Consider the following 24,467-nt stretch of genomic DNA (forward strand, 5'->3'; position numbering starts at 1 on the left):
CCAGGACCAGACATCTCCGGCGTTAAACGTCGCAAGCGCGGGTATGGATTCTGACGCGAGTGTTGGATGGCTCCCGGGCAGTATTCAGCATATTTTCTCTTCTAACGGCCCGGGTGCGATTGGAGAAAAGGTGATGGATGACAGTACCTATTGGGCTGCTGCTACGGCGGCTGCGAAGGATGCATCCACAAAACTTCCCATGGGCATTCCTCCCCAACTTTACGACAAGATCGTGCCAAGTGCGCCGGGCACGGCCAAGGCAACTGTGAAAGGACCGCTCTCGGCCCCGGTGGTAGACGCTCAGTGGGACGTCAAGGATGCGTCAATGTCGGGGGACCTGAACATCACCCGCAACCGCATCTCCACTCAGGTTCGCGCGCCAGCCATCGAGTTTAGCGGGTCGGCAGAGACGAGCTATCCCCCACTGGAGGTTGCTCTTGCTGCCCGCACCGTCGAAGATGCGCTTGCTGCCGGTCGACCTGCGTTTACGATGGCCGAGGGGGATGCGACGTTTCGCTCCCTGGACCTGGCTGCACTCGTCGTCGCGGAGGACGACCTCGCCCGACTGGCACCTCCTGATCGCCTGCGATTACGACTGTCTGGTCGCGCCAACGTGACGGGCACCGTGGATGGAGCCGGTGCCGCGGCAGAGGAGTCACTGCCTCGGGCAACTCCCGCATCCGTCAAGGCTGCTCGACAGGCTTTGGCCCAGCTCGCGAAGCACGGGATTGACACGACCCCAACCGTACCCTACACCCCATCAGCCTTCGGCGAGTACGAACCACAGTTCAGTGGCAAGGTTTCTCTCGAAGGCCTGCGCGTCAACCAGCTTTCTCTCGCGCCCCGTCTTACCGGTGAGATTGAGGCTAGCAAGGAGGGTGCGAGCATCAACGCACGAGGAAGGGCAGACGAGCTCCTAAGAGTCGAGTTGGATATTCCGGCTGTTGATTCCATGCAACGAACGGGGGATCCCACCGAAGGCCCGCAACCGTCAGTTTCGGTATCCATCAGACGAGGCTTACTTCGCGCGGACCTCGACGCATCGGATGGACGCGGGGAGCTCGACATCGCAGGCCTCCGCCTCGACGACTTGGAGCTCGCGTCGCTCCGCGGCCGCGTCGAGCGCGGAAAGATTTCGATGGACCTTCGTGAGAGGCACGGCAAGGCTACGCTACGCGTGCAGCAGCCGCGACTGAGCGGTGTCCAAGGTGAGGTTCTAGATGCTGATGCCAGTTGGGATGGTCGAATCGTTCGGCTGGAGCGTGCCGCGCTCGATCAGCGCCGATCGCTGTACACCCTTCAGGGTGAGCACTGCCTGGATGATGAGGTCTGGGATTCCCTTCCACCCCCGCGTTCCAAGCCTGCAGAGAAACCCGCGGAAGAGTCTTTCACCGATGTATCCCAATCTCTCGGAGAGATTGCGCATCAGGTCGTCGATGGCGCGGAGGATGCCGGCTGGGTCGTAATCAATGCTGCCGATGCGTCCTCGGAGTATGGGCTCGCCGCGCATCCACTTTCTGACGTTTCTGATTTGGAAAGCGACGTGGAAAGTGACACCGATGCCGCTGAGGAGGTTCTTGAGGCGAATGGTGAGACAAGTACCGACGCAGGTGTCGAGGCTTCAGTCGCAGTTGACACGTCGGAGGTTACGGACCGCACAACTCCCATCAGCCAGCTAAAGACAAGCATGAAAGAGTTATTCTCTTTCAAACGCTCAAAGGCGAAGGAGGCGAGCATGCCCGCAGAGGTGATTGCGGACGCTGCAGAGGTGAATGCGGATGCTGCAGAGGTGACTGCGGACGCTGCAGAGGTGACTGTGGACGCTGCAGAGGTGACTACGGACGCTGCTCTTTTCAATGGTGGCTCCGAGATGAATGTGGAATCTGTTGAAGCTTCTGAGACCAGCGAGGTGGATGAAGAATTCCAAACTGAAGCAGCTATCGAGGACAACTCCACTACTGAAGATACAAGTACGCATGAAGGTATCGACGTCGATGACGTTATTCCTGTGGCAGATGTAGACAACGTTGATGTTGTTCCTGATACCGTCGTTGTGGCTCTGGAGCAAGAGGGCAACGTAGAGGCTGTTACTTCCGCGGTAGAGACGACCACAATGGCACCGGAAGAGAAGGCAACCAGCTCCAACCCACTCGCCGGTGTCATGGATCGTCTTGCAGCCCTGAAAACTAAAGTAATGGAAGGTGATAGCGCCAACGATGAGGCTCAGATTGGGAACGAAACGACCGTTTCGGAGGCGACTTTGACGGGCATCGTCGACCAAGAGCCCAAGTCAGTACCCCTCGCCATCGAGATGGAACCCGGGTCATGGCGCCTCCTTCTCGCCGTACCTCAGGCGGATGTCGAGGAGATGCTTCCTGCAGTGCGACTCGCCGCCGCGCTGCGCGAGGGTGCAACGCCCCTCGAGTACACCCGCGCCAAGGATCACTTCCTTGGTGCGGTCCGTCGCATCGCCATCAGGGCGTCGGAGGAGCTCGGGCGGCAGCTCGATGAGGCTGCGGCTGCAGCCGCCGCGGAGCAGCGCGTGGTGCTGAAAGAATCAACCGGCGCGACAGACGGCCGCGCACCCGCAGATGACGCACCCATGCAACTGCCGGGTCTTCAGGACCTACATGGCGCATGGCGTGGCACCGTCGAGGTCAAAGGCGGTAAGGGCGCCACGTTGCCGATGACTGTTGGCACCAACAGTAGCAGGGGAGTCAACTTCGCGGACCAGGTATCGTCAGTTGACTTCAACGTGTCGGGCGATGGGTGGTCTTGGGGACCGTACGAGGTTCAGTCCCTAGAGGCGCAGGGTAACGTCGATGCCGTCGAGGGGCTGCAGATGCGTCGCTTCGAGCTGAGGTCGGATGGAGCCGTCGTTAAAATCGACGGTAACCTCTTTGGCGAGGTCCAGAACGCTGCTTTCGCGGTCATCGACCTTCCGGCGCAGCGCCTGGCTCCGATGATCCATCACATCACGTCAGCCGCGTCCGCTTCCGCGGGCGCCCCTCCGCCCCCGCCTCCACCTCTGCCCCCCATCGCTGGTACGCTTTTCGTCTCCGGTGACATCGGCGGGTCCGTATCCAGTCCGACTGGGAGCTTCCGCGCGAACCTCAGCGAGGGTCGCATCGGTCCCGTGCGCCTCGGTCACGCCAACGCCGCCGCTGAGGTCACGGAAGCACGGACCGCACGATTCAATGCCGAGGCGAATCCCGCGGCGAACAACAAGCGCGGAGCGGCGCAGGTCACCCCTGGCCATCTTCGGCTGAGTGGTGTCATTCCGCTGCCGGACGCTGAGGACCGGTCCGTTGTCGTGGACTGGTCGGTTCAGGATGGAGGCATGCAGCTCATCTCTGCGCTCAGCGCCCCGAGCCTGATGCAAGGCGGGCCCGTTGAGTGGCAGGAGGGTGGCGCAGACATCACCCTCGCAGTGCGTGGCACGCTCGCCGATCCGGTGTATGATGGCGCCGCGGTGATCACCCGCGCCAAGATTGTCTCCCCGATGCTGGCGAGGCCCCTCTACCCGGTGAATGCGAACATTCGCATTCAGCGCAACACCCTGTACGCTGACCATTTCGACGCCAAGTGCGGACCACGCGGGTCCATCAAGGTTCGTGGCGCCGTGCCTGTGCTTCAAACGCGCAGAAACGGGGGTGAAACCTGGGAGGGTCTTGTGGCGCGCGCGGATGTTCAGGGGGGCATCAGGGCTGAGGCAACCGGTATCGACGTGAGGGCCCGCGCCGCATACAGTGGCCGCCTCGACGCAGACATGGTCATCAAGGGCACCCTTCTCGAGCCCGAGGTTGGGGGTTCACTGCGCCTGTCCAAGGGAACGGCGTTTATCCAGCCCAACGCGAACCAGCCTGCGGGCGGCGCGGCTGTCACCTCGGGAGACGCCGCCTCACGAGCCGGATCCGGGGCTGTTGGATTTGGCAACCGCGAGGCGAAGCGGGGTCTCGCGGGTTTCTTGCAAAGGTCCACGCCGCCAGGATCCCCATCGGCCAAGGGCGATAAAGGGACCGAGGAAAGACCGCCCCTGCGTTTTCGCGGTTTGCGTCTCATGGTCGGTCCCGAGCTCAGTGCGGTTTACCCGTTTGTGCTCAACTTTGGCGTCAGCGGCGAGGTTGAGATCAACGGCGTTGCCGACCCTGTTCTGATCCGACCCTCCGGCGTCATTAACTTTGAGCGCGGCGACATCAACCTCGTCGCGACGCAGGTGCGACTGAGCCGCGAGCACCCGAACCGCGCGGTTTTCGTCCCCGAGCACGGTATGGACCCAACTCTGGACGTCTCGCTTGTGGGTGCGGACCTGAGGGCCCTCGTGCAGGGGAAGGTGAGCAACTGGGCGGACAACCTGGTCATCACTCGCGGATCCGGCGCCGCCGTGGCTGCCGCCCGCGCGGGGGGTGCCGGCGCGGGGGTCGGGAAAGTTATCGGCGGCGTGGCGCCCGGAGACTCGAGCTCGATCGTCGGGCCGAGCGAGAGGGACGCCGCTGTCGCCGAGGCTGCGAGAATCTTCGAGGGTCAGCTCGCGGAGAGCCTCTTGGAGCAGGACGGCCAGCTGGCGTTTAGCAACCTCGCCGCAAGCACCGTCGCGACGCTCATGCCCAAAATCGAGACCGGTGGTCAGCTCGGTAAGGCGCGATGGAGGGTGACGACCGCACCGTCCATCCCCGGCCTACTCTCGCTCGATCCCAGTACGGATCCTTTCAGCAACATATCTCAGATCAACCTCGGTTCGGACTGGGAGCTCATGCTGGGCGACTCGCTCCAGGCGACGATGAGCCGCAAACTGAAGGAGAGCGAGATGCAGACGAAATTCGCGCTCGTCTATAAGCTCACGGACAAGCTTCGCATGCAGCTCAACAGCGAGTCGTCCACGGAGACCAGGCTCCTGTTCGAGTTCACCACCAACACGAACTCCTCGGGCGGCAACAACGACTCGGGGAGGACGTAAATTTGTACCTTTGCATGTACCAACATCTTCTAGCTAGCAACGTTAGTAGAACTAGTAGTTGCAACGTGAACTATCCTTCCTAATCTCGAAAGAGTGCCTGACCCGCCCGCGCTCGTCCATGAAATGCGTCGTGAGCGTGTCGTCCGTCACGATGTGGGCGGTGAACCCGTGGTACCCGTTCTCGGCGTACAGCGTCTCCTCCCACTCCTCCCGCGGTCGCAGCGCGTGCAAATCGTACCCGCCGATCCCTGAAGTCACGAAGTGCGTCGTCCCGCCCCCACGCTCCGAGCACGCCACCTGCGCCGTGTGATCGTGTCCGTTTATCCACAGGTCCACGTCCGCTCCCTCTATGAACTCCCTGATGGCGCTTCTCGCCCGTCCCTCTGCCGGGTACCGCTCGTCGTCCTTTGCGGAGCGGGCAGACACCGAGATGAGCGGCCTGTGCCCGATGACTACCCGCCAAGTGGGATTGCTCGAACTCGTCACCCTTCGCAGCCACTCCCAGTGTTCCTCCGAGGTATCTTTTCCAGCCGCCTCCCCGAGGTGCTTCTGAAAGCGCCTATCGTTAACCGACACGCTGAACCTCCCCTCGAGAGCCACCCAGTCCACAAAGATCAGCTGGAGCTTCCCTCCATTCGTCAGAGGAATGACTTCGACGTACCACGCGCGGGGCATCGACCATCTGTCGCTCTTCAGCGAGTACATGGACTGCGCGTTCACATCCCCGAGATGATCGTGATCCCCCAGACTTGGAAACCACGGAACCTGCAGCGCGTCATCACCGTACACCTCCTCGAATTTGAAGGTGAACTGTCGGTCGTTTTCTGAGGTGACGCCCTTCGGATAGAAGTTGTCTCCAAGCGTGACGACGAATCTTGGTTGGTTCGCTCGAGCGGCGCACGAAATCCCGCGAGCGACGTCGAGTTGTGCTTCTGATCCCACATCCAGGCCTCGAACACCCCAGTCTCCGAGCGCGAAGAACTTGACGGCGCCTTCGGGAGCGGTGGGGAGCGGTAGGCCTTCACACCGCAGATCCGCAACCGAGCGAGAAGTGCCGCCCCTCTCCCTGACGGCGAGGTGCGCGCGGCGGATATCTTCCCTCGTGATGCGTGCATCCGTCGATTGTGTCGTCAGCATCACCAGCATGCACACACCCGCGAAGAAGGATCCCATGGCTAGGCGGCGCCTTTGCGCCGTGCGCATCGGAGAGAGGTCCAGCCGTCACAAAACGTCGGGAACTCGGCAGCCGGCAGATTCGAGGAAGTGAACCTGTCGGCTGTTTTCTGTGACTTCCTCCACCTCAGAGGCCGACGAACCTCTCAAAAGCGGGTGTCATGAATACATGACTCGATCATTCACAACAATAAGATCTACGCTACACCACCGTTCTTACCCCAACGATTGCCCGCCCCATCGCCTCACTTGCTTGCCTCGAGCCTCCTGCGCATCTCCTGGAGCCTCTTCGCGTTGGTGTCAAACTCACCCGTGTAGTCCTCGAACGGCACGCAGAGGTCGCCAATCTCGACACCCGCCGCCTCGCACTCCTTGATCGCCTCGTACTGATTCAGCCTGATCTGGATCTGCCCGAGCATCTTCGTGGGCAGGTACTTGGAGTCGCCCGTCTTCGGGGGCTTCCAGCTCTTGGGCATCCAGTCCTCGCCGTCGCCAAACGGGTACTGGTCGCCGGGGACGTCAAAATCATAGTACAGGTCGGAGAGGTCGATGCCGTAGCCCTCAGCCTTTTTCGAGGCCTCCTCCACCCTCTGCTCGATGCGCGCGGCGGAGAGCACGGAGATCGCGGCGACGCCGCCGACGACACCGAGGAACGCCGCGGCGCCGCCCGCGCCGATGGCCACCTCAGCCACCTCTGAAGCGGCAACAGCCACGGGCCGCACTGCGCCCGCGCGAGCGCCGAAGCGGCCCGCTCGGTAGCGGGAGGTCAGCGCGACGGTGCTGGAGATGCTATTGGCCGCGGCTGTGAGTGGGTAGTCCGATAATGGGTGGGGGAATGTCAGTCCCGGCGCGATGGTTCGGGAGTTCTCGGATCAGGCGGGAAATAATGATGATGGATTTCACGCAACGCCGGGATGACGATGGGACCGCCGAAGGCTGAAGCGACGATATGCGGGACGGTTCGCGCGCTCGGGCATCGACGTTGCACTCACCCATGGTGAAGGAAGACATCTTCTTCTTGCCTGGAACTGCTGCACGGCGAGGCTCAGTGTGTTTGGTGGTGCCCAGCTTTTTTTTTCTCGTCTCTGATTGGCCAGACCGGATCTGGCAGGCATTTCGGTTCCCGAGCGCCGATGCCGCGCGAACGGCAGAGCTGCCGAGCTCGGCCCAGCCAGTTTTGGCAATTCCCGAAAGTAACAAGGCAAATCACCCGCACGCCGTACACCCGGACTGCAAAACCTCGGCGATAACCATGGTGGCCACCGCTGGCAATCAGAGCTTTCTCGGCTATCGCATCGATAAAGGCGTACCAGGTGAGCTCTCCGTCCCGAACGACGCGCACTTCTCCCCGCCCGATTCCCGAAAAGTTCACTAATTCCGTGTCGTTGTTTCTCTCTGGTGGCAGGCTACACTGGCTACATCCCGAGCGACATGAACATCGCGGTGCCCCACAAGGGTCACACCACGCATCTCGGTAGGGACGCCGGCGTCGATGTCATGGAGAAGATCGCCATGGAGACCACACTTTCCCGCGTACCCACCTCGTCTAATAAGGCGCAATTTCCAGTCTACTCGAAGAACGATTTTAAGGTTCCCGACGGGACCAACGGAGGGTACTGGGTTGGAGACAGACGGAAGGTGGCCGGAGCCAAGCAGCCGACGAAGAGGTTCATCGCGCGATCATCGTACAGCCACGACGTGTGCGATCCCCGGGAGGCCGCGGGGGTCACCCGCGCGCGACCGTCCATGAAGCCCGTCGCCAAACCCGGCTCGTCGGCGAGCGCGAGGTTCGACGGAACCAGCTCCCAGGTCACCCACTACGGCACGTACGGCTCCAACCCGCTGGACAGAGGCGCGACGGGTACCATGGGCATCGGCGCTGGCATCACGCAGAGGTCATCCACCAACGAGCTCGGCATGGGCACGACGCGGGTCACGCGTCACGTCCCCGGGTACAGCGGTTTCATAGCGGAGGCGCCGCACAACATGGACGCGCTCTCCGCGTCCGACGGCGTGGCGGTTCGACCCGACGAGAAGAAGACGATGTTACTCGCTTCGGTTGATCAGTATTCCCGCGATGTGGTGCCCGGATACACCGGCTGGAGGCCGCAGGAACCCGTGAACTTCCGCCAGTTCCCATCTGCAATCGCCCCCACAAGGAGGAACACTACAAACGGCGAGCTCAATTACCAGCTTCAGAGGTATCCTTACGGGCACATGAAGGCCGAGAGCATGAAGCCAGAGGTGGTGGGCGGCGACACGAGGGGCGTCATGGGGTTCTTCACCCCTGGCAAGGAGACGGAATCTAAGGAGGGGATCGATGCTGCCGGAGCTTTCTACGCTCACGCAAGGCCCTACGAAGGACTCGCCGCTGGCACGCCGTACACGCCGAGCCAAACTACCCAGAGAGGAACAAAGTTCACGCACTGATGTCTCTAATGTAGCGCTTCTTGTACAATTTCGTCCATCTAAAACAAGTCTGTGCTTGCGACAAGCTCGTAAACGACCAGCGAAAGGTTGTTGTCTCGATTTGGCAAAACCTCCTCGCCCCCGGACTCCTCCTTGAGCAGCCCCCACTGGTCCACCGCCAGTCTCATCGTACCCCGTATCATGTCGATTTTGCCGTTATGCACCCTCACAGTCGTTCCCACCTTCATCGTCTCCACCTGCTGCTTGTTCTTTGCCGAGAAAAGGATAACCCCGGACGCGTCCCCGACGGTGCACTCCACGATCCTAACCGAGGAGCCGTCCGGGCGCTTCTTGTTCATGACCTCCTTGGCGTCCAGAACCTTGACCACAAGGTTGAGCCCCGTCGTCCCGGGGCGAAGCGAGTCGACGGGCACAACCTCCCCGGGGGTCGTATTTCCAACCATCGCAAACAAGCGCGTCGAGCGTCCACCGTTGTGCCCCGCGAGACGCCCTCACAAACTTCCTTGTCTTGAACGAGAGTCTTGGTAACTGAAACGTCCTGAAACAGTGTACCCCGGCAGCCCGGGGACAAGGCAGCAACACTTCGCGGGGGTAGGAGCATGGTCGCGCCGGAGCATGTTCCCCCGCAGATGGTCTTGGCCCGGTCGCTCCCAGATGGAGCCCTCCAGGGAATGCGTCAAGCGCTAAACGCGCTCGGCGGGGGAGAGGACGAGGCTGATGAGTCAGAGGGGCGCTTGCGGTCGAGGGCGGCCTCCACCTCCATGGTCGCCGCCCTCGACGCCGAGGAGCTTCGCAGAGAGACGCAGCTATGGGAGCGCATGATGTACAAGAGTGCGAGTCAGCACAAGCGCGCGGTGCATTTCCAGCGCATGAGAGGCGTGACGCGTCACGTGCGCGCGGTGGCATCCCTCGACGTCGGGGCGGCCGCCGCCGCCCTGCGCGACGGTCTACGCGCGGGCGTCTCCGATGAGGCTCGCGCCGCCGCGCTCGAGAGCCCGGCTGTGAAGGCTGGCGCGCATGCCATATGGAAGCTACCCCCGCGCGCTCTCTGGGAGGACCTCGCGCACCGTCTTCGCGCCGTCGCGAGGATCGCGTCGGAGGCTGACAACGACATGCTCGCGGCGGCGACGTCGCTGGAGGGCCAACTCGCTCACACGTACTTCATGCCCTTCGCGCTCGTCGCGACCGCCGCCGTGGCGCGGATACGGACCGCGATGCACCAGCTGATGACCGACGCGGTGGCGTCGTACAACGTCCTGGCGCCGCTGCTCAACGGGGGCACGTTGCCGCCGCCGGGCTCAAACGCGATGGAGAGCGCGTCGACGATGCCCGAGTCGCTGCGATGCGAGTGGTTTCCGGTGCGTCGCGGCGTCGCGAACGCCGCGGTCCGACCCGCGGTGCACGCGTCACACCCGGCGGGTCCATCGCCCGGCGCGATCGACGACGACGACTGGCGTTGGCGGCTTCTCGGCGGGTACGCGGCTACCGACCGAGGCCGGGGGACGGAGAAGGGCGCGAAGGCGTCGGAAGCGCGGGGCGGGGAGGGGACGAGGTTGTCAGCAGAGACGCGGGGCGAGGACCTCGGAGCGGCGGTGGAGCGAACGAACGTTCGGGGTCTCTCCGCGCGGGTCGACAGGGGGGGTGAGGCTGGAAAGGAGGAGGAGGAGGAGGAGGAGGAGGAGGAGGAGGAGGAGGAGGAGGAGGAGGAGGAGGAGGAGGAGGAGGAGGAGGTGTCGGTTGCTCCAACGTACTCAACCGCAGGCATCGGGCTCGGGCTTGGGATGGACGTCGGCGCGCTGACAGCCGCGATGCGACCTCCGGACCTCGCGGCCTTAACGGATGGTAAGCCTGGGGGCAAGAAGAGGCGAAAAGTCTCATCAGCCTCTGGCAGTGCGCCGGATGCTCCTTCAGAGAGCGTCGCAAAGAAGAAAAAGAAGAACAAGCGCGACAAGGCCGTGCTCACGGGTGAAGCAGGCACTAAACCTCCGATGTCGGCGATGGACAGAGCCATGGCTGTCTTGATGGGCGGCAGTAGCAAGTAGAAGGTAGCAGATAGGTTACTTCGATCGCAAGGTGGACATTAAAAGCACGCCTCGCGCATCACTAAGGGTCTAAAACTAGATTACAGCACCAGTAGCGGCCCACCGCCGCCGCTGGATTTTTACTGATCAATGTTCAAAGACAAAGCCACGCCCTGCAGCACCCAATGGCTCGAGTGCTCCGACGTGGCGAGATCCGCCTCAAATACCAGACCGACACCCATCGCGTTGCGTCGCGACTGCGTCACGTAGACGGGTGTCTTGAACGTGTTCTGCAGCTTCAGCTTGCTCCCCTCGACGGGAATCACCTGCAGGATTGGCAGCTCGGTGACGAGCACCTTCGGATCCTGGCGCTTCAGCATGCTGCGCTCCAAGTCCCAGCTCGCGCCCTCCAGGTAGAGTCCCTGAATGTACGCGCCGTGCTGCAACTTCTCGGGAACCTCAGACGGATCCGTGTACCTCGTCACCTTGGTGTACAGCGTCGACTTATCGAGCGGCCATCCCTTGTCCCTGCACGCCGCCTGCACCAGTGCCGCGGTGTACGTTTCGGGGATGTGAAGGCCCGAGAGCCACATCACCGCGGGTTCGCCGTTCTCCACCCAGTCTACGTATTGCCTGTACCTACGCTCGAACCAGAGCATCCAAGCCCCGAGCTTCTTCTCCGTGGCTGCCGTTTTCTTGGCCCACGCGCCTGGCAGAAGGCCGTTGAAGAGGGCGGTGGCGAGCATGTCGAGCTCGTTGGACATGCCGATCTCGCCGATGAGCGCCTTCTGCAGCTGCTTGAGCGTCGACTTCATCGTCTTAGCGAGGATGTTGAACCGATCCAACTCCTGCAGCAGCACAACCTGGGTTGGGGACGGGATACCGAGCTGCTTCTTGATCACCGGCATGTCAAACAGCTCGGGGATCTTGTCGAGGACATCCTTGGCAACAGTGCCGATGTAATCCTCGCGGCTCATGCCCCCGCCACCGCCCGCGGATCGCGGCTGCAGGTCGATAAGGTTCACCCACAGCTCCTTGGTCGCGCCCGTGTAGTACGCGATGTCCGCGTTCGCGTGCAGCCCAAACACCTCGGGCGTCTGGTACAGCGGCAGCGTGTTGATCATCTTGGCGTACGCATCCCTGCTCCCCTGCGCGGGTACCACGTAGTCAACCTCCTCGTTCTGGAAAAAATGGAAGGGTTGGAAGGTGTCGAAGAGGAAGTCCCCGAGGTACTCGTCGAGATAAGTGGTGAGGATGCGACGGTCGAACGAATCGGAGACGCGTCCACCGTACATGGCCTCGCCGATGAGGTACCGGAGTGTGCCCCAAGGGAGCTGATCATCGTCGTTGTCAAACGCCTTGGTCAAGTAGGTCTTCACGAGCTGCTGGGAGATCCTGAAGTCCGTCTCGTTGAAGTCGTAGGCGACGTTCCAGCCGAGTTTGCCGTACTTGCGACGCTCCTGCACCACGGCGTGGAAGAACGCGAGCACGTAAGTGAGGGGCCTAAACCCGGTGTGCGGACACTCGGCGAGCTCATCCTCGGAGATTTTCGCATACGACGCCCGCAGGTTGAGCTTGAGGCCGTTGGGGGGCTCGGTGACGACCTTGAGGGAGCGCTGGAGGATGCCCAGGGGAAACCTGTCGGTGGGTGCGGTGGTGAGCCAGAGCCTGAAGTCCTTATGTGGCTTGGTGATCTGCTCGAGGATCTTCTCCAGAGTCTTGAGCCAGCTGGGGAGAAGGTGGCAGTTCTGAAGCATGCACCACAGTCCGCGCATTGAGCCAGTCTCCAGCATCTCCGCAGCCTTCGGGCCCATACCCTGGCCCAGCGCCATGTACTTGAGCTTAGCACCGGGTTTGTATCCCATCGACTCGCCTAGTCGGAACACGTCGAACGCCGGGTCGGCGCCCGGTGAGAGCACGAACACCACTGGCGTCATCGCGCTGGACATCGAGTAAATCTTCTCGTAGTTCAGGATGGGCGGCTGCACGAACTTCTCCCCCATAATCTCGATGACGTACTTTGTGATGGCCACCGTGACGCGGTCAACGCGGATGCAGCGAAGTAGTAGCATCTGCTCGAAGACGTTGAGCGACTCGGAGTATCCGCCGGGGAATGGAGTCTGCTCCGGGGCGTCGAGGTCGTACCACGCGCGCCACTCCTCTTCGTTTTGCTCAATGTGATCGGCGATTGTCGTAAACGGGTGGGGTTCCGCCTCTTCCTCTTCGCCTTCCGCCGCGTCACTAGCCTGGGACGCAGGCGCGGGTGGCGCGACAACGGGCTCCGGCTCCGGCTCCGGCTCCAGCTCCGGCTCCGGCGCAGCCTCATCTGTGGGTGCCTCCTCGGGGGCGTCTCCCACCTCTGACCCCTCGTTGGAACCAACCTTGGATCCCGCCGTTGACTCCGCATCCAATGTCGGGTTCTCGGGCTCGGGCTCGGGCTCGGGCTCGGGCTCTGGGTCGCCGAGTGTGGTGAGGCGCATGAGATCTTCCCAGCCCTGGTCCGGGTACCAATCGAAAGGCTTAGCGCGCTTGGACTTTTCGAGGCTGAGGTTGCCCTTGAGGAAGAAGTCGAGCTGCTGGCGGTTTAGCCTGTCCTCGCCCTCCTCCAGCTTTATGGTCATCTGGAACGAGAGCATGAGCTTGTGCTTCTCGAACAGACCGAGGCAGGTGAAGTTGTACACGTCATAGGTGAGCGCGTTAACGATGTTCCTCAACCGGCCTTCCAGATTGGCATCCTTCTTCGAAGTCTCCAGAGTTCCGTTGAACACCTCAAGGTACATGTTGAGAGAGTTCTCGTACATGGTGTTGATCACGGACAGCGCAGACATGACGAAGAAGAGGATGGAACCCCGCTTTGCAACTGGAGCGTACTTGACGCGGGTGGATTCGATCTCCTTTGCAGTAACTTGGGCCTTCTGGAGGTTCTCGGCGATGTTCTTCGCCTTGGTCTTGGTGTTCTCAAGCGTCTTGATCAGCTCCTGGTTGTCGAGGATGTTGCCCTCGGCGGAGCTGAGCTCCTTGAGCAATGTGTCCTCCAGCTGCTTGAGCAGCATCGAGCTGTCGGCCATGTCCTTGACGAGCTCTTCGCGTTGTTCTTCTAGATCCGGTCGCTCGTGTCGCACGGTGACGTTGAGAAGCTGCTCCTGCAGACCCTGCTCGGTGACGGAATAGTTGATGATCATTGTCTTGCCGGAGATGTCTGGGCCGTAGTGGGGATTGGGCAGCTTGGTGCACAGATACAGCTGGAAGTTATCGTCCCAGTCGACCTCCTTGTCGCCGAGCTTGATCGTCTTACCGCCGGTCATGGGGTTCACGGTAATGTTCTTCTCCAGAACCGGGTCGATGACCGGATCGATGTACTCGTCGAGGTTCTCAAATAGAAACGGTAACCCGTACTGTACCGCCAGCTCGAGCTGCTTCAAAAAGTCGGCGTCGTTGAACGTCTTCATCTTGCCGTCGAGCTTCTGGCCTTCGCGCTTCTTGATCCACGTCACCGCTTGCATCTGAGGGTCGATGCACAGCGGGAAGCGGGAGGCGCGCGTAGTTAGGATACCGTTCTGCACCGAGAGCTCGTCCGAGGGGAGGCCGTCGGATGCCCACTGACCGGTTTCCACGTCGCTTGTGAGCAGCGTCTCGAGCTTGAAAGGGACGGTCATGGGCACACCGCGGCTCGCGATGTCGTCGCACCACAGCTGGTAGGTCATCTCCTTGCGGAAATCGAACGTGAAAGCACCGGTGTAGGACAAGAACGAGGAGGTGAGGAGACAATCGCCCAGGAGCTTCTCGCGGACGATGGCGAGCTGCTTCAGATCCTCAGTCCATCGCACGCGTTCGCTAGCCAAGCCCGCGATGAGCTTCTCTGCAGCCTCCAGGCGTCGCTCCATGAGCTCGGCTTCGTCCTTGAGCCGCTTCTGTTCCGCGGTGGATGCCTCGAACGTCTTGCTCAGCTCGGCGAGTTCAGCGTTGAGTGCTTCCACCGTGGCTTTGATCTCTGCGAGCTCCGTCTCAGCCTTCTTGAGAGCCTTGACCCCCTTGGCCACCTTCAGGCGCTTGGGCTTCACCCCGGAGGCGATCTTATAGTAGTTCATCATCGCCAGCACCCACTTGAACATGCCCGCGGCGGGCTTGGATACCGACTTGATCTCCTCCAGGGTGAACTTCTTGTCCTTCATGTACCCCTTGATCATCTTGATTTGGTCCTTGGTGATGCCGTCCTTCTCAAACTCCTTCAGGGATTTGATAAAGTTGAAGTCTGTCATCATGGCCTGCGCACCCTTCCAGCCGATCTCCTCCTCGGGGACAGCCTTCAGGATTTGCACACACTCCAGAACCTTCACGATGACCTCGGCAGGGTTCGCGTAGGACTTGAGGTTGGTGATGTCGTCCTTGTTGATGTTCTTCAGCGCCTCCGCCGCCTCTTCGAGCGCAGGAATAGCCGCCGCAAGGTCTGCCTCAGCCTCCTCCTTCTCCCTGGCGATGCGCACGCTGTCCTCGGCGAGTTGCGTCTCCTTCGTCGCGGCCGCCGTCTGCTTCTCCTCAACCTCGGCGGTGTTCTTGGTGATCACCTCCAGGAGCTCCTGCACCTCCACTGTCTTGGCCTGCACGACAATTTTCTGCGCCGCGAGCTCTTTCTGCATCTGCGCGACATCTTCAGCAGCCATCATGAGCTTCTGCAGACCACCGTCGAGGCGGTTGGTGTAGTCGGTGTTGAGCTTGCGCTGCGTGGTGAGGCTCTTCTGGTAGTTGGCGATGAAGTCGAGGTAATTCTTGGGCGTGACGTAGTTGTGACGGCGGAGCTGGTCGTAAAACTTGACGCTGTAGTCCCTCACCGACTGGTGCGTCAGCACCATGTGTTCGGTGATTGTCTCCCGGAACTCATCCGGCATGTCAAGGTCCCTGAGGAACACCTCGGAGACGGACCTGAGCGCGTCCTCGGGCCAGGGCGTGAACCAGTCGATGACGGTGTTGTTAACCATCCCCGGAAAGTTCCTGCATCGGGTGCGGAGGGTGTCCCCGACTGGGGACATGGCCAAAACGATGTGGAGATTGTTTCTGCACCTGTCCACGTAATACCGCCAGCACGCCTCCTTCGTCTCGCCCAAGCCAGCCTTGGCGCAGTCGTCCCTGACGCCGCCAGCGATGCCCTCCTTCTCATCGTCCGCGTACAGACCGGGTACCATTCCCGAGGTGAGCATGTTGTTGATGAGCTCCAGGAAGCCCTCGTCGGCGACGTGTGCGTCGGTGAAGAGGAAAACCATCTTCCGGTTGTTGACGCCGATTTCCGTGTACAGCGTCTTCAGGTCCTCCCTGAACATGGACTCGTCGTACCCGCGTGTCAGCGTAATCTCGAAAACTCCGCAACCGGCGGTGTAGGCGGCGAGCTTGGACAGCGACTGCTTGCCGGAACCGCCGACACCCACCAGGAGCGCGTTGCCCTGGTCCAGACGGATGATTCGATGGATCCGGGTGAGGTGCTCGAGCGCATCCTCGAAGAATACCAGGTTCATCGTCTTGTTTAGCTGGTTGTAGTAGCCGAGGATCTTCTCGAACCAGGGTTTGATGTCGCCGTACGTCCCCACGTCCTCGTAAAGTCGCAGGACGCCAGCCTCCGGGCCGCCCTCTTCCTCTGGCGTGAGCTCCTTGTGCGCAGACTTGTAGTCGCCGAACAGAATCGGATCCTGGAGGATTCGCTCCTGGTGTTGCTCAAACTCAGTCTCCACCAGCTCGTGCATCTTGGTCACGACGATCGCCTTGTCCTCGTCGGAGATGAGCCTGTCATGGAAGATGCGAAGAGCCTCGTTGCGCCAGAGCCTGAGGAAGTCCCCAGCGGTCTTGAATTTGTCGTCGGTGGCACACAGCAGACCCTCATAAATTCGGCTCAAGTCGCGGAGGTTAAAGATGTAGTGGAACCTCGACGGAGTCGGCGGCAGCTTCTCCAAGATGAAGTTGTACAGCTGCAGGGTGACGTCCGTGAGGTTCTCAGCCGCGGACTGGATCTCGTCGCTAAGGTTGACGACGTGTGACTTGAGGATGGACGCGTAGATGGTGCGGAGGTTGTTCTCGCTCGGGAACTGAATCTCGAAAGTGCTGAACAGCGAGATGAACCGCGGGTCAACTGGGTTCCTGGCACCGCCAGGCGGACCCATCGCCGCGACGTAGAAGAGATCCTTCATCTTCTTCCAGTTGAGCTCTTTGCCACGGTCGTAGACGCCGCTACGCTCGATGAGCGTCTTGAGCAGTGCGATGGGCTGCTGGGTGCCGTACAGGTCAACCTTCGGCATGTTGAGGTCGTCAAAGTACAAAAGCATTCGCTTGCCCATCGCCGGGCCAAACGTGTCCTTGGTGCGCTTCTCAACCGAACCCTCGAGCACGCTCTGGACGTCCAACGACGTGGTGCGCGATGAGAAGTTCATGTTGAGCACGACGTTCTTCTCCGGATCCAAATCGCCGAGGTACTTGTTGATAGTGACCGTCTTCGCGGTGCCAGAGTCGCCCACGAACAGCACGGGCTTGCCAGCAGATGAGAACGTGTCCAGCAGCCACGCGGACCGCACAGTGTCCACGGTGGGAACAAGGATCGACGCGAACTTGGCGCCGTCCTTAACCTCCAGAGCGGATACCATGCTCTTCCACGTGTACCACTTGGCGCGCTTGAGGTCGAAGCAGTACTCGTACAGGGAATCCTTGGGCAGCTGCGTGGCGGTGAGGCCCTCACCCTCGTAGGTCATGAACTCAGCGGTTCGCTTGACGAAGTTGTCAAACCTGTCGCGGTCCGCAAACCCGGGCTTCTGAATCACCGCAGCGCCCACGGACCAGACGATGCAGAAGATGAAGACGGCCTCGAGGGAGTTGTCGTCAATCTCCGCGCTAACCTCCTCGGTCAACAGGCAGTCCAGCATATTGCAGCACTGAGTGACCAGGTTGAGGTTGGTCTGCGGGATGGTCAGCGCGAGGGGCTTCTCTAGCACCTCCCCGTCCACGCCCTCCAGGCAGTAATCGATGCACTTCTTCATGTACTTGTCGAAGAGCACTCGCAGCACCTTGGCCTGCGCCTCGGGCCGGGAGTTGCACCACTTCCAGATGAACGGCTCGTACTCGAGGTTCTTCGGGTCGACGTACACCATGCCGCACCGGGAAATGGTCGCGGGTGACGCGTACTGCAGGTCGGCGACTTCAAACAGGAGCTTGCAGTGGTCCACGAGCCGGATGCGCTCGCCGTTGGGCAGGGTGAGGAGCTTGTTATCGTCCATCACCGAGTTCATGTTCTCGACCCACACCGCGTCCACGTCTCCGTCGAACACGATCCACCGAACCTCGTCCCGCCCGGGCGGCAACGGCTTGCAGAGCGTTCGGAAGTGGTTGGAGAGGACGCCGTCGGTCCAATCGCGCGTCTCCGGGTCCATCTCTCCGTAGAGCTCAGCCACGGACTGCGCCTTGGGGTTGACGACGTGGATCTTAGTGTGCCTTCCCATCTTGGTCTGCGACCTGGCGAGGGTATTGATGATGACGGACTTGCCGCCGCCGGTGTTACCCACCACCATCGTCGTGTGACGCGTCAGCATGGTCTCGTACAGCTGCACAACCTTGTCAACCTGCTCCGAAGGGTTCACCATGACCTTGTACCCGTTCTCGGCCAGGTCACCTTCGATGACATCGTTGAGCTCCGGGTATCTCACCCTGGGGCAGTCCAGCCCGGGGAAAAGGTCGGAGATCAGCCCGAGGAACAGGGGAACGTCGTCAAACACAAACTTGGGCAGGTTCATGTCGCGGAGCGCGCGCATCAGCACGACGCCCTCGTCCAGGTCGGGCGAGCCGCGCTTCAGCGCACCCGCCATGACCAGCACGGACTTGAGCGCGCGAAGGCCGAAGTCGTAGTGGAACTGTTTGGAGAGCTGCTCTTTCGCGAGCTTGTAGAGCACGGTCATCTTCTTGGCTAGCACCTTGGCGGTGTTGAAACCCTCGGAGAAGAGCATGATTTCGCAAATCTGCTGCAGATCGGGGACAATCATCGCGATTGGTCGAAACAGCGCCTTGAGGTTATCAGGGAGCTCGGAGCGACCCGCGTAGCCAGGGTTCATGGTGATGAAGTTACCCGTCGTGGCCACCAGCTTCATCTCCTTGCCCTCGAACAGGAACTCGGTGAGCTTGTTCTTGAGGGCCTCCTGGATGGATTTCACCTGCGACGAAACGACGGAGAGCACCTCCACGGTGATGCGGTTGAACTCGTCGAAGCAACCCCACGCGCCCGTCTGCACCAGGCCGCTGAAGATCATGCCCATGGCCTTGTAGTCCAGACCCTCGCCGCAGTTGAACACCACGCACAGCAGGGCCATGGACTTGGCCAGATCCTTTGTGGTCTCTGTCTTGCCCGTACCCGCGGGTCCGGCGGGCGCGGCGCCAAGCATGTATGTCAACGCGGTTGTGATCGTCATGTAGCACCTGTCAGTGAGACCCGTGATGACGAGCCTACCGTTGAGGCCCATGTACTCGTAGCCAAAGTTGAACCTGCCCGTGCACTGGTTGATGACGATGTCGTCCTCGTGCCTGTCCCAGCTAAAGCGCAGTTGGGATTCCCAGGCAAACTCCCTGGCGTCGAGAACCGAGTCCCTGACGAACGTGTCGATGATGTCGCGCGCGTGGACGTCAATGATGATGAGGCAGTTCACCTTCTTGCGGTCGTTTTTGGTCAGATCGCCGCGTACCATGTCGGTGAGGTCAACGAGCTGGCCGCTCAGCTTGTTGGCGAAGTTTTTCATGGCCATCTTGTCACCCTTGCGCACACGCTGGAAGACGTCCTCAACCTCCCAGGTCCACCAAATCTGCGACCCGGCAAGTGTGATCATGCCCAGCTCATCCTTTATCCACTGGTCCCTGCGTTTTTTCGCGTAGTAGAACACGCCCTCCTTGGCGATTAGGTGAAGCGATCGAAGCATCTCCTTCTCCACGCCGACCATCCACTCCTCCACGGCGCCCTCAGCCTTGCAGGGAGACTTGAAGTCATAAGATTCTCCCTCCGCCGAGACCATACCAACCACCGTCTTGTTCCCGCGGCCAAATTTGAGCTCGGCGCAGTTATCGTACAGCTTGAGCATGTGTTCCTGGACGGATGTTGGATCAGATGTGCCGAGGATGGAAAGAAGCTCGTCGTCGGAGATGTAGAAGAAGCGAGGGAACGCGTTCCTCTTGACGTCGAGGTAGTCAGAGAGTGATTTCTGGCACCGCTCGAGGAGTTCAAAAATCTCTTGGAGCTTTTCAAGCCGGCCCTTCACCGAGCAGCACTCCAGGATGTTGGTGTTCTTGCTCGTGTCCTCCATGATCTCCTTAAAGTCCCTGTCGATCCTGTCAAATCGTTTCGCCTCCTCTGGCAGCTGCTCCCGAATGTCTTCGCTCCCTATGAAGATTGACTCGAGGTACATCCACTTGCGCTGCACCTCCATCCAAATCTCAATGACCTCGGCAATAAGCGACAGCTTCTTCTCCCACAGCTGCACATCCTGAAGGAACGGTTTGACGAACCTGGACGCGAGCATGGACTGGAGGGTCAGGGTCATATCCTCGATCACCAGCGTGATCTCGTCCACGGTCTTCAGCACATTCCCCTTGTCTACGTCACCCTTGACATACCGCATCAGCTCAAACTTTTGGTCCCTCCAAACCCCAGAGAGCTCGGCAACATCGGCTTCAATCTTGAGCTCCTTCTCGGCGGCGACGCACAGCTGAAGCACATCGTCCCTGAACTTGTGCAGCTCCATACCGAAGAGATCCGCGAGTTTGAACGTGGCGGGATCGGTGTTGAAGTCGGGGTCTTGGCCGGTGACGGCGATGAGCTGTTTCCAGTGCCTGTCCCGCAGAGCGTCAGATTTGAGGTTCTCAATGAGCGGGAGCGAATCCTTGAAACCCTCAATCGTCTCGGCAACCTTGGCAAACACGGGCGCGTCGGCGAGCTCCTTGACCTCGGACATGTCTTTTATTCGGCCTTTGAAGTCGTCGGCGAACGCGAAGAGCTTTCGGATGTCCAGCTCCGCGAACAGCGACTCGCCCAGCTGCTTGATGGTGTCGAGGTGCGCGCTGTAAACGGCGTAGATCTTCTTCTGAACTTCGAGCTCTTTCGAAACCTCATCCAGTTCCGGGTAGGATGTGACCGGCAAGTTGAAGAGTTTCTCGGCCACGGTGAGCTCATCTTTCATCGCGGTCTTCTCATCGAACTCCTCGATGAACTGATCCAGAGACACGAGCCCCTCGTCCAGCACGACGTCAGGGATACCCGGACCCTCCGTCGCAAGCCGATGCTGAAACTCCTTCACAGCCTGCGTAAACTTCTCAACCTGCTTTATGGTCACCTCTGTGAAGTGAACCTTGCGGTCGACCAGGGTGTCGTCCACCCTCTCGCACTCCGCCTGCAGCGCCGCCCACGTGACCCTGATGGCGAACGCGGCGTTGAATACGTCCTCGTTCATGTCAATGCCGTAAATCCGCCGCGTTCGGAATCGTTCCTCGACATCTTCGTATTCGAGCTCCATCTCCATATCGCCGTTGCGCACCCACGCGATTATCTTCAGCACGCTCTTGAGGTCATCCAGGGTGTTGCACTCAATGTGGATCCCGGTGTTCTTGTCGGACAAATCGGTGGATATCCGCGCCACCCTCTCGGAATCGACTCGGTCCATCTCCCGACCTATCACCTTGATCCAGTTGGCGCATTCCTGCTTCAGTGACTCACCCAGCGACACGGACACAACCTTGATGAAGTCGAAGTCCCTGTCCGCGGCGTACGTCTCGATCTCCTCGGCCAATTCGGTGTATACCCTGAAGGTCTCCGCGAACTCCTCGACGGTGGGTTTGCGATCGAGCATCTTATCGACGAAAACCTCCTTGTCTGTCTTCCACAGCGCAGAGTCCCACCCGCCAACGTCGTGCCTCTGATCGTTCCAGCCGTCAACGAACGCTGCGACTGAGTCGATAGTCTGCCTGACAGCGTCCTCTATGTAGCCCATCAGCGCGATTATCTCCTCGTTCTTGGAAACCTCAGCGAGGAAGTTGACGATAATGGGCTCGTCTTCGTCCTCAGGGTTTGGCAGCGGCGGTGACTCGACGCACGTGTTCTCCAACCACCGCACGAAGGGCGAGATGGACTCCAGGATGTTGTTGTTCACCGTGGTCATCATCACTCTGGCTTCCTTGAGGGGCGGTTGTACGCCGAGCTCGGGCGTGTTGAGATAGACGTTCATCTTGAGGAGGGAGAGCTTGCTGCTGTTCTTGTAACCGTCGACGTACCCGAGTGCCTCAGCGTTCGATGGGTCCCTGTGGATGAGCAGCTCGATCCACCCATTCAGCGAGGTCATCACCATGGAATTCAAACCGTTGAGTACCTCCTTCTCCCAGTGCGCGTAGTAGTCGCGGAGCTGGGGCGACCTGCCGGTGTTTGTACCGGCGACGGCTTCCTCAACCTTGCCCAGGAGCGGGCCGATGCTGCGGTACTTCCCAATGAGCCTGTCGACGATGTCGCGCCTGTTCCTCTCAATGAACTCGCACATCTCCTGCATGTCCAGCAGCTCCTCGCCGTGCGGGGGCTCCGTGACGACCGCGGTGGTGGAAATCTCTTTTATGATGTCCTCGATGATCCCCGAGCTCTTGTTGACCTGGTTGACCAGTGTCTGGAACTCATTGATGGCATTGGTGCACCGCTCGCAGTACTCAAAAATACCAAGGGAGTTCCAGTTGAGGGGATGGAAACCTGGCTGCAGCACGGTCTTAAGCTCGGCGAGCTTAACGCTGTAAAGGCTCTGCTCAACCCGGGTGAGGTCCACGGTCTCGTGGTAGAGCTCAAGCATGTCCTCGATCGCGCGCCTGAGGTCGATGAAGTGGTCCTCCGCAAGCATGGTCTTCATGGCAACCTCGGGAATCTCAAAGTTCATGCCGCTCAGGTAGTCGCTCTCCTTGATGATCGCGTGCAGGTTCGTGCTGAAGTTGCACTTCATCTCGCCGCTCTCCTCGTCGATACGCAGGATGGGATCCTTCAAGTGTCGCAGCGCGGTCTGGTCGGCAACTTCCACCCAGTCCCCATAGAGCTTCTTCTCGTACTTCATCACAGCTTTCGCAAAGTCGGTGTACTTGCGCGTGGCCACCGCAGCGGCGGGTTCGGTTCGCATCTCCCTCTCAGCGTCCCTCTGGAACTTAGTCATCGTCTTGCGAATCTTGCTGAAGAGGCTGCGGCTCCATGCGATGGCTCCCGCCACCGGGGGCTGGCCGCGGTACACCTCGGGAGCCTTGTAGTTTTTGTCAAACATCTGCCGCATGTTGACAATCTCCCGGGTGAACTGCTCAAGGATGTCCGTCATCTTGCCCTCGATCGCTCGGCCTATCGCGCCTTCGCTCTCCATAGCCTTGAAGTTCTGCATCAGGTCAAAGGCAGCCTCTGCGTTGCTCAGTTTCTTGAAGCTCGCGTCGATGAGCTCCTTGGTGCTCCGCTCGATGGTCTCCTTCTCAGCCTCAAAATCGCTGTCGACGTCCGCCCAGTCGGAGAAGGTCTTCTTATCGAACACGTCGAACTCGACGTCCACCGCGAGCTTAGTCATGTCACGCACGCGGTCGAGCATCGCGTCGATACCCTCGGGGTCGCCAGTCACCGCCTTGAGCTGCGGACCTAGGAACTTGTTGAAACCCTCGATGACGCCGAGCATACCGTGCAGGTCACCGCATATCACTGCGATGTAGTCGGTGCGCGCAAACAGCGTCTTGGCGTCGAACTCCCACCTCGCGTCGCGTCCCTGCTGTTCGATCTTCTCGCGCATAGACATGTACGTGGACCGCCAAGCCTCGGCAGTTTTCTTCGCCAGCTCAACCTTGGCCATGGCCTCTGCAGTTGGCATCTTGGTGAAGAGCGCCTCGACGTCAAGCTCGTCGATGATTCGGTCCCCAATCTCGTTGGCGATCCGTAACATGAGCCCACCCATGCGCTGGTCGTCGGAGTAGTGGTGGGAGATGATCCACACCATGCGCAACGCGTTGATCATCGGAGATAAAGCGTCAAGCACAGTCTGTAAGTTGCCGCCAGGCATCTGCCTATAGTGCGAAATAGCCTTGAAGTGCCTCTCGAGGGTCGTGAGAAACTTGACGTTGTCTTTCGTCTCGATGTATAGCTTTGTGAGCTCCGCGAACTGAACCCTGAACGCCTCGATTGTCTTGGCACCGACGTGCGGCGACTTCTCCATGACCTCCACCATCCCGCGCACCCGCGGCGTGTTCAACTGCTCAAACAGCGAAGACAGCGCCGCGTTCCTGTCGCGCCAGAACTCAATCTCCCCGAGTGGACCCCGCCCCGGCACCGTCTTCTCCTTCTCGGCGGATATCGTGGACTGGAGCGTGGATGACCAACCGACGGCGGCCACCTCGATCTTACCCACCAACACGTCATCCTCCGCCGCGATTTGTGGGTCACCAATCGAAACATCGGGAAGGTCCAGGTGTACATCCTCCCTCAGCTGACGCACCGTCTGGGCCACCTGCGAGGTGAACTTACCGGTGCCGCTCTCCAGCTCCCTCAACGTCCGCGCGAACGAATCCTGGTCCATCACGGTGGACGAGGAGGCGTCCGCGGCGGAGAGCAGCGGAAGGTAGATCTGCGCCAGCATCTGGTCGAGCGTCTGCAGGCTCGGTCCCTCGGACAGCGACCCGTGCTGTACGTGCGCGTCCAACAGTGTCGGCGTGTCCACCACCTGCTCCGCGAACTCCTTGAGGAAGTAGCAGCACTCGGCGTCGGCGCGGTCGGCGGGTAAAGCCTTCTCGCACACGCGCAACGCGACTCGGCGCGGCGCGAGGACAAGCGCCGGCGAGCCGGGGGGTTCCTCGGGCTCGGGTTCCTCCTCGCATCCCGGGGTGGCGTCCTT

The 24,467-nt window shown here is 60.5% G+C and overlaps 7 protein-coding genes across 7 annotated transcripts; 3 read left to right on the plus strand and 4 right to left on the minus strand.

Moving 5' to 3' along the window:
* Positions 1-835: 835 nt before the first annotated feature.
* On the plus strand, positions 836-4,909 carry MICPUN_65319 (predicted protein; the record flags this gene model as incomplete). Its single annotated transcript, XM_002499726.1, has 4 exons — positions 836-1,327; positions 2,228-2,666; positions 2,718-4,384; positions 4,484-4,909. Coding segments are annotated over 4 exons (3,024 nt in total), but the record flags the coding sequence as incomplete, so codon positions are not given.
* Positions 4,910-5,008: 99 nt separating this feature from the next.
* On the minus strand, positions 5,009-6,160 carry MICPUN_55765 (predicted protein; the record flags this gene model as incomplete). The annotated part of the gene is made up of 1 exon (XM_002500218.1): positions 5,009-6,160. The coding sequence occupies one exon, from the start codon at positions 6,158-6,160 to the stop codon at positions 5,009-5,011; it is 1,152 nt and encodes a 383-aa protein (XP_002500264.1).
* Positions 6,161-6,375: 215 nt separating this feature from the next.
* MICPUN_55764 (predicted protein) lies at positions 6,376-7,141 on the minus strand (the record flags this gene model as incomplete). Its single annotated transcript, XM_002500219.1, has 2 exons — positions 6,376-6,932; positions 7,123-7,141. 2 exons carry the CDS (start codon positions 7,139-7,141, stop codon positions 6,376-6,378), a joined length of 576 nt encoding a protein of 191 aa, XP_002500265.1.
* A 420-nt stretch (positions 7,142-7,561) lies between these two features.
* MICPUN_55763 (predicted protein) lies at positions 7,562-8,351 on the plus strand (the record flags this gene model as incomplete). Its single annotated transcript, XM_002499727.1, has 2 exons — positions 7,562-8,262; positions 8,324-8,351. 2 exons carry the CDS (start codon positions 7,562-7,564, stop codon positions 8,349-8,351), a joined length of 729 nt encoding a protein of 242 aa, XP_002499773.1.
* Positions 8,352-8,598: 247 nt separating this feature from the next.
* MICPUN_78453 (predicted protein) lies at positions 8,599-9,003 on the minus strand (the record flags this gene model as incomplete). Its single annotated transcript, XM_002500220.1, has 1 exon — positions 8,599-9,003. One exon carries the CDS (start codon positions 9,001-9,003, stop codon positions 8,599-8,601), a length of 405 nt encoding a protein of 134 aa, XP_002500266.1.
* A 156-nt stretch (positions 9,004-9,159) lies between these two features.
* Positions 9,160-10,602, plus strand: MICPUN_98713 (predicted protein; the record flags this gene model as incomplete). The annotated part of the gene is made up of 1 exon (XM_002499728.1): positions 9,160-10,602. One exon carries the CDS (start codon positions 9,160-9,162, stop codon positions 10,600-10,602), a length of 1,443 nt encoding a protein of 480 aa, XP_002499774.1.
* A 119-nt stretch (positions 10,603-10,721) lies between these two features.
* DHC1.1 (dynein-1-alpha heavy chain, flagellar inner arm I1 complex) lies at positions 10,722-24,152 on the minus strand (the record flags this gene model as incomplete). The annotated part of the gene is made up of 2 exons (XM_002500221.1): positions 10,722-12,737; positions 12,963-24,152. The coding sequence occupies 2 exons, from the start codon at positions 24,150-24,152 to the stop codon at positions 10,722-10,724; spliced, it is 13,206 nt and encodes a 4,401-aa protein (XP_002500267.1).
* Positions 24,153-24,467: the final 315 nt, after the last annotated feature.

The sequence above is a fragment of the Micromonas commoda genome, chromosome 2, assembly GCF_000090985.2.
Source record: "Micromonas commoda chromosome 2, complete sequence".
Classification (NCBI taxonomy): domain Eukaryota; kingdom Viridiplantae; phylum Chlorophyta; class Mamiellophyceae; order Mamiellales; family Mamiellaceae; genus Micromonas; species Micromonas commoda.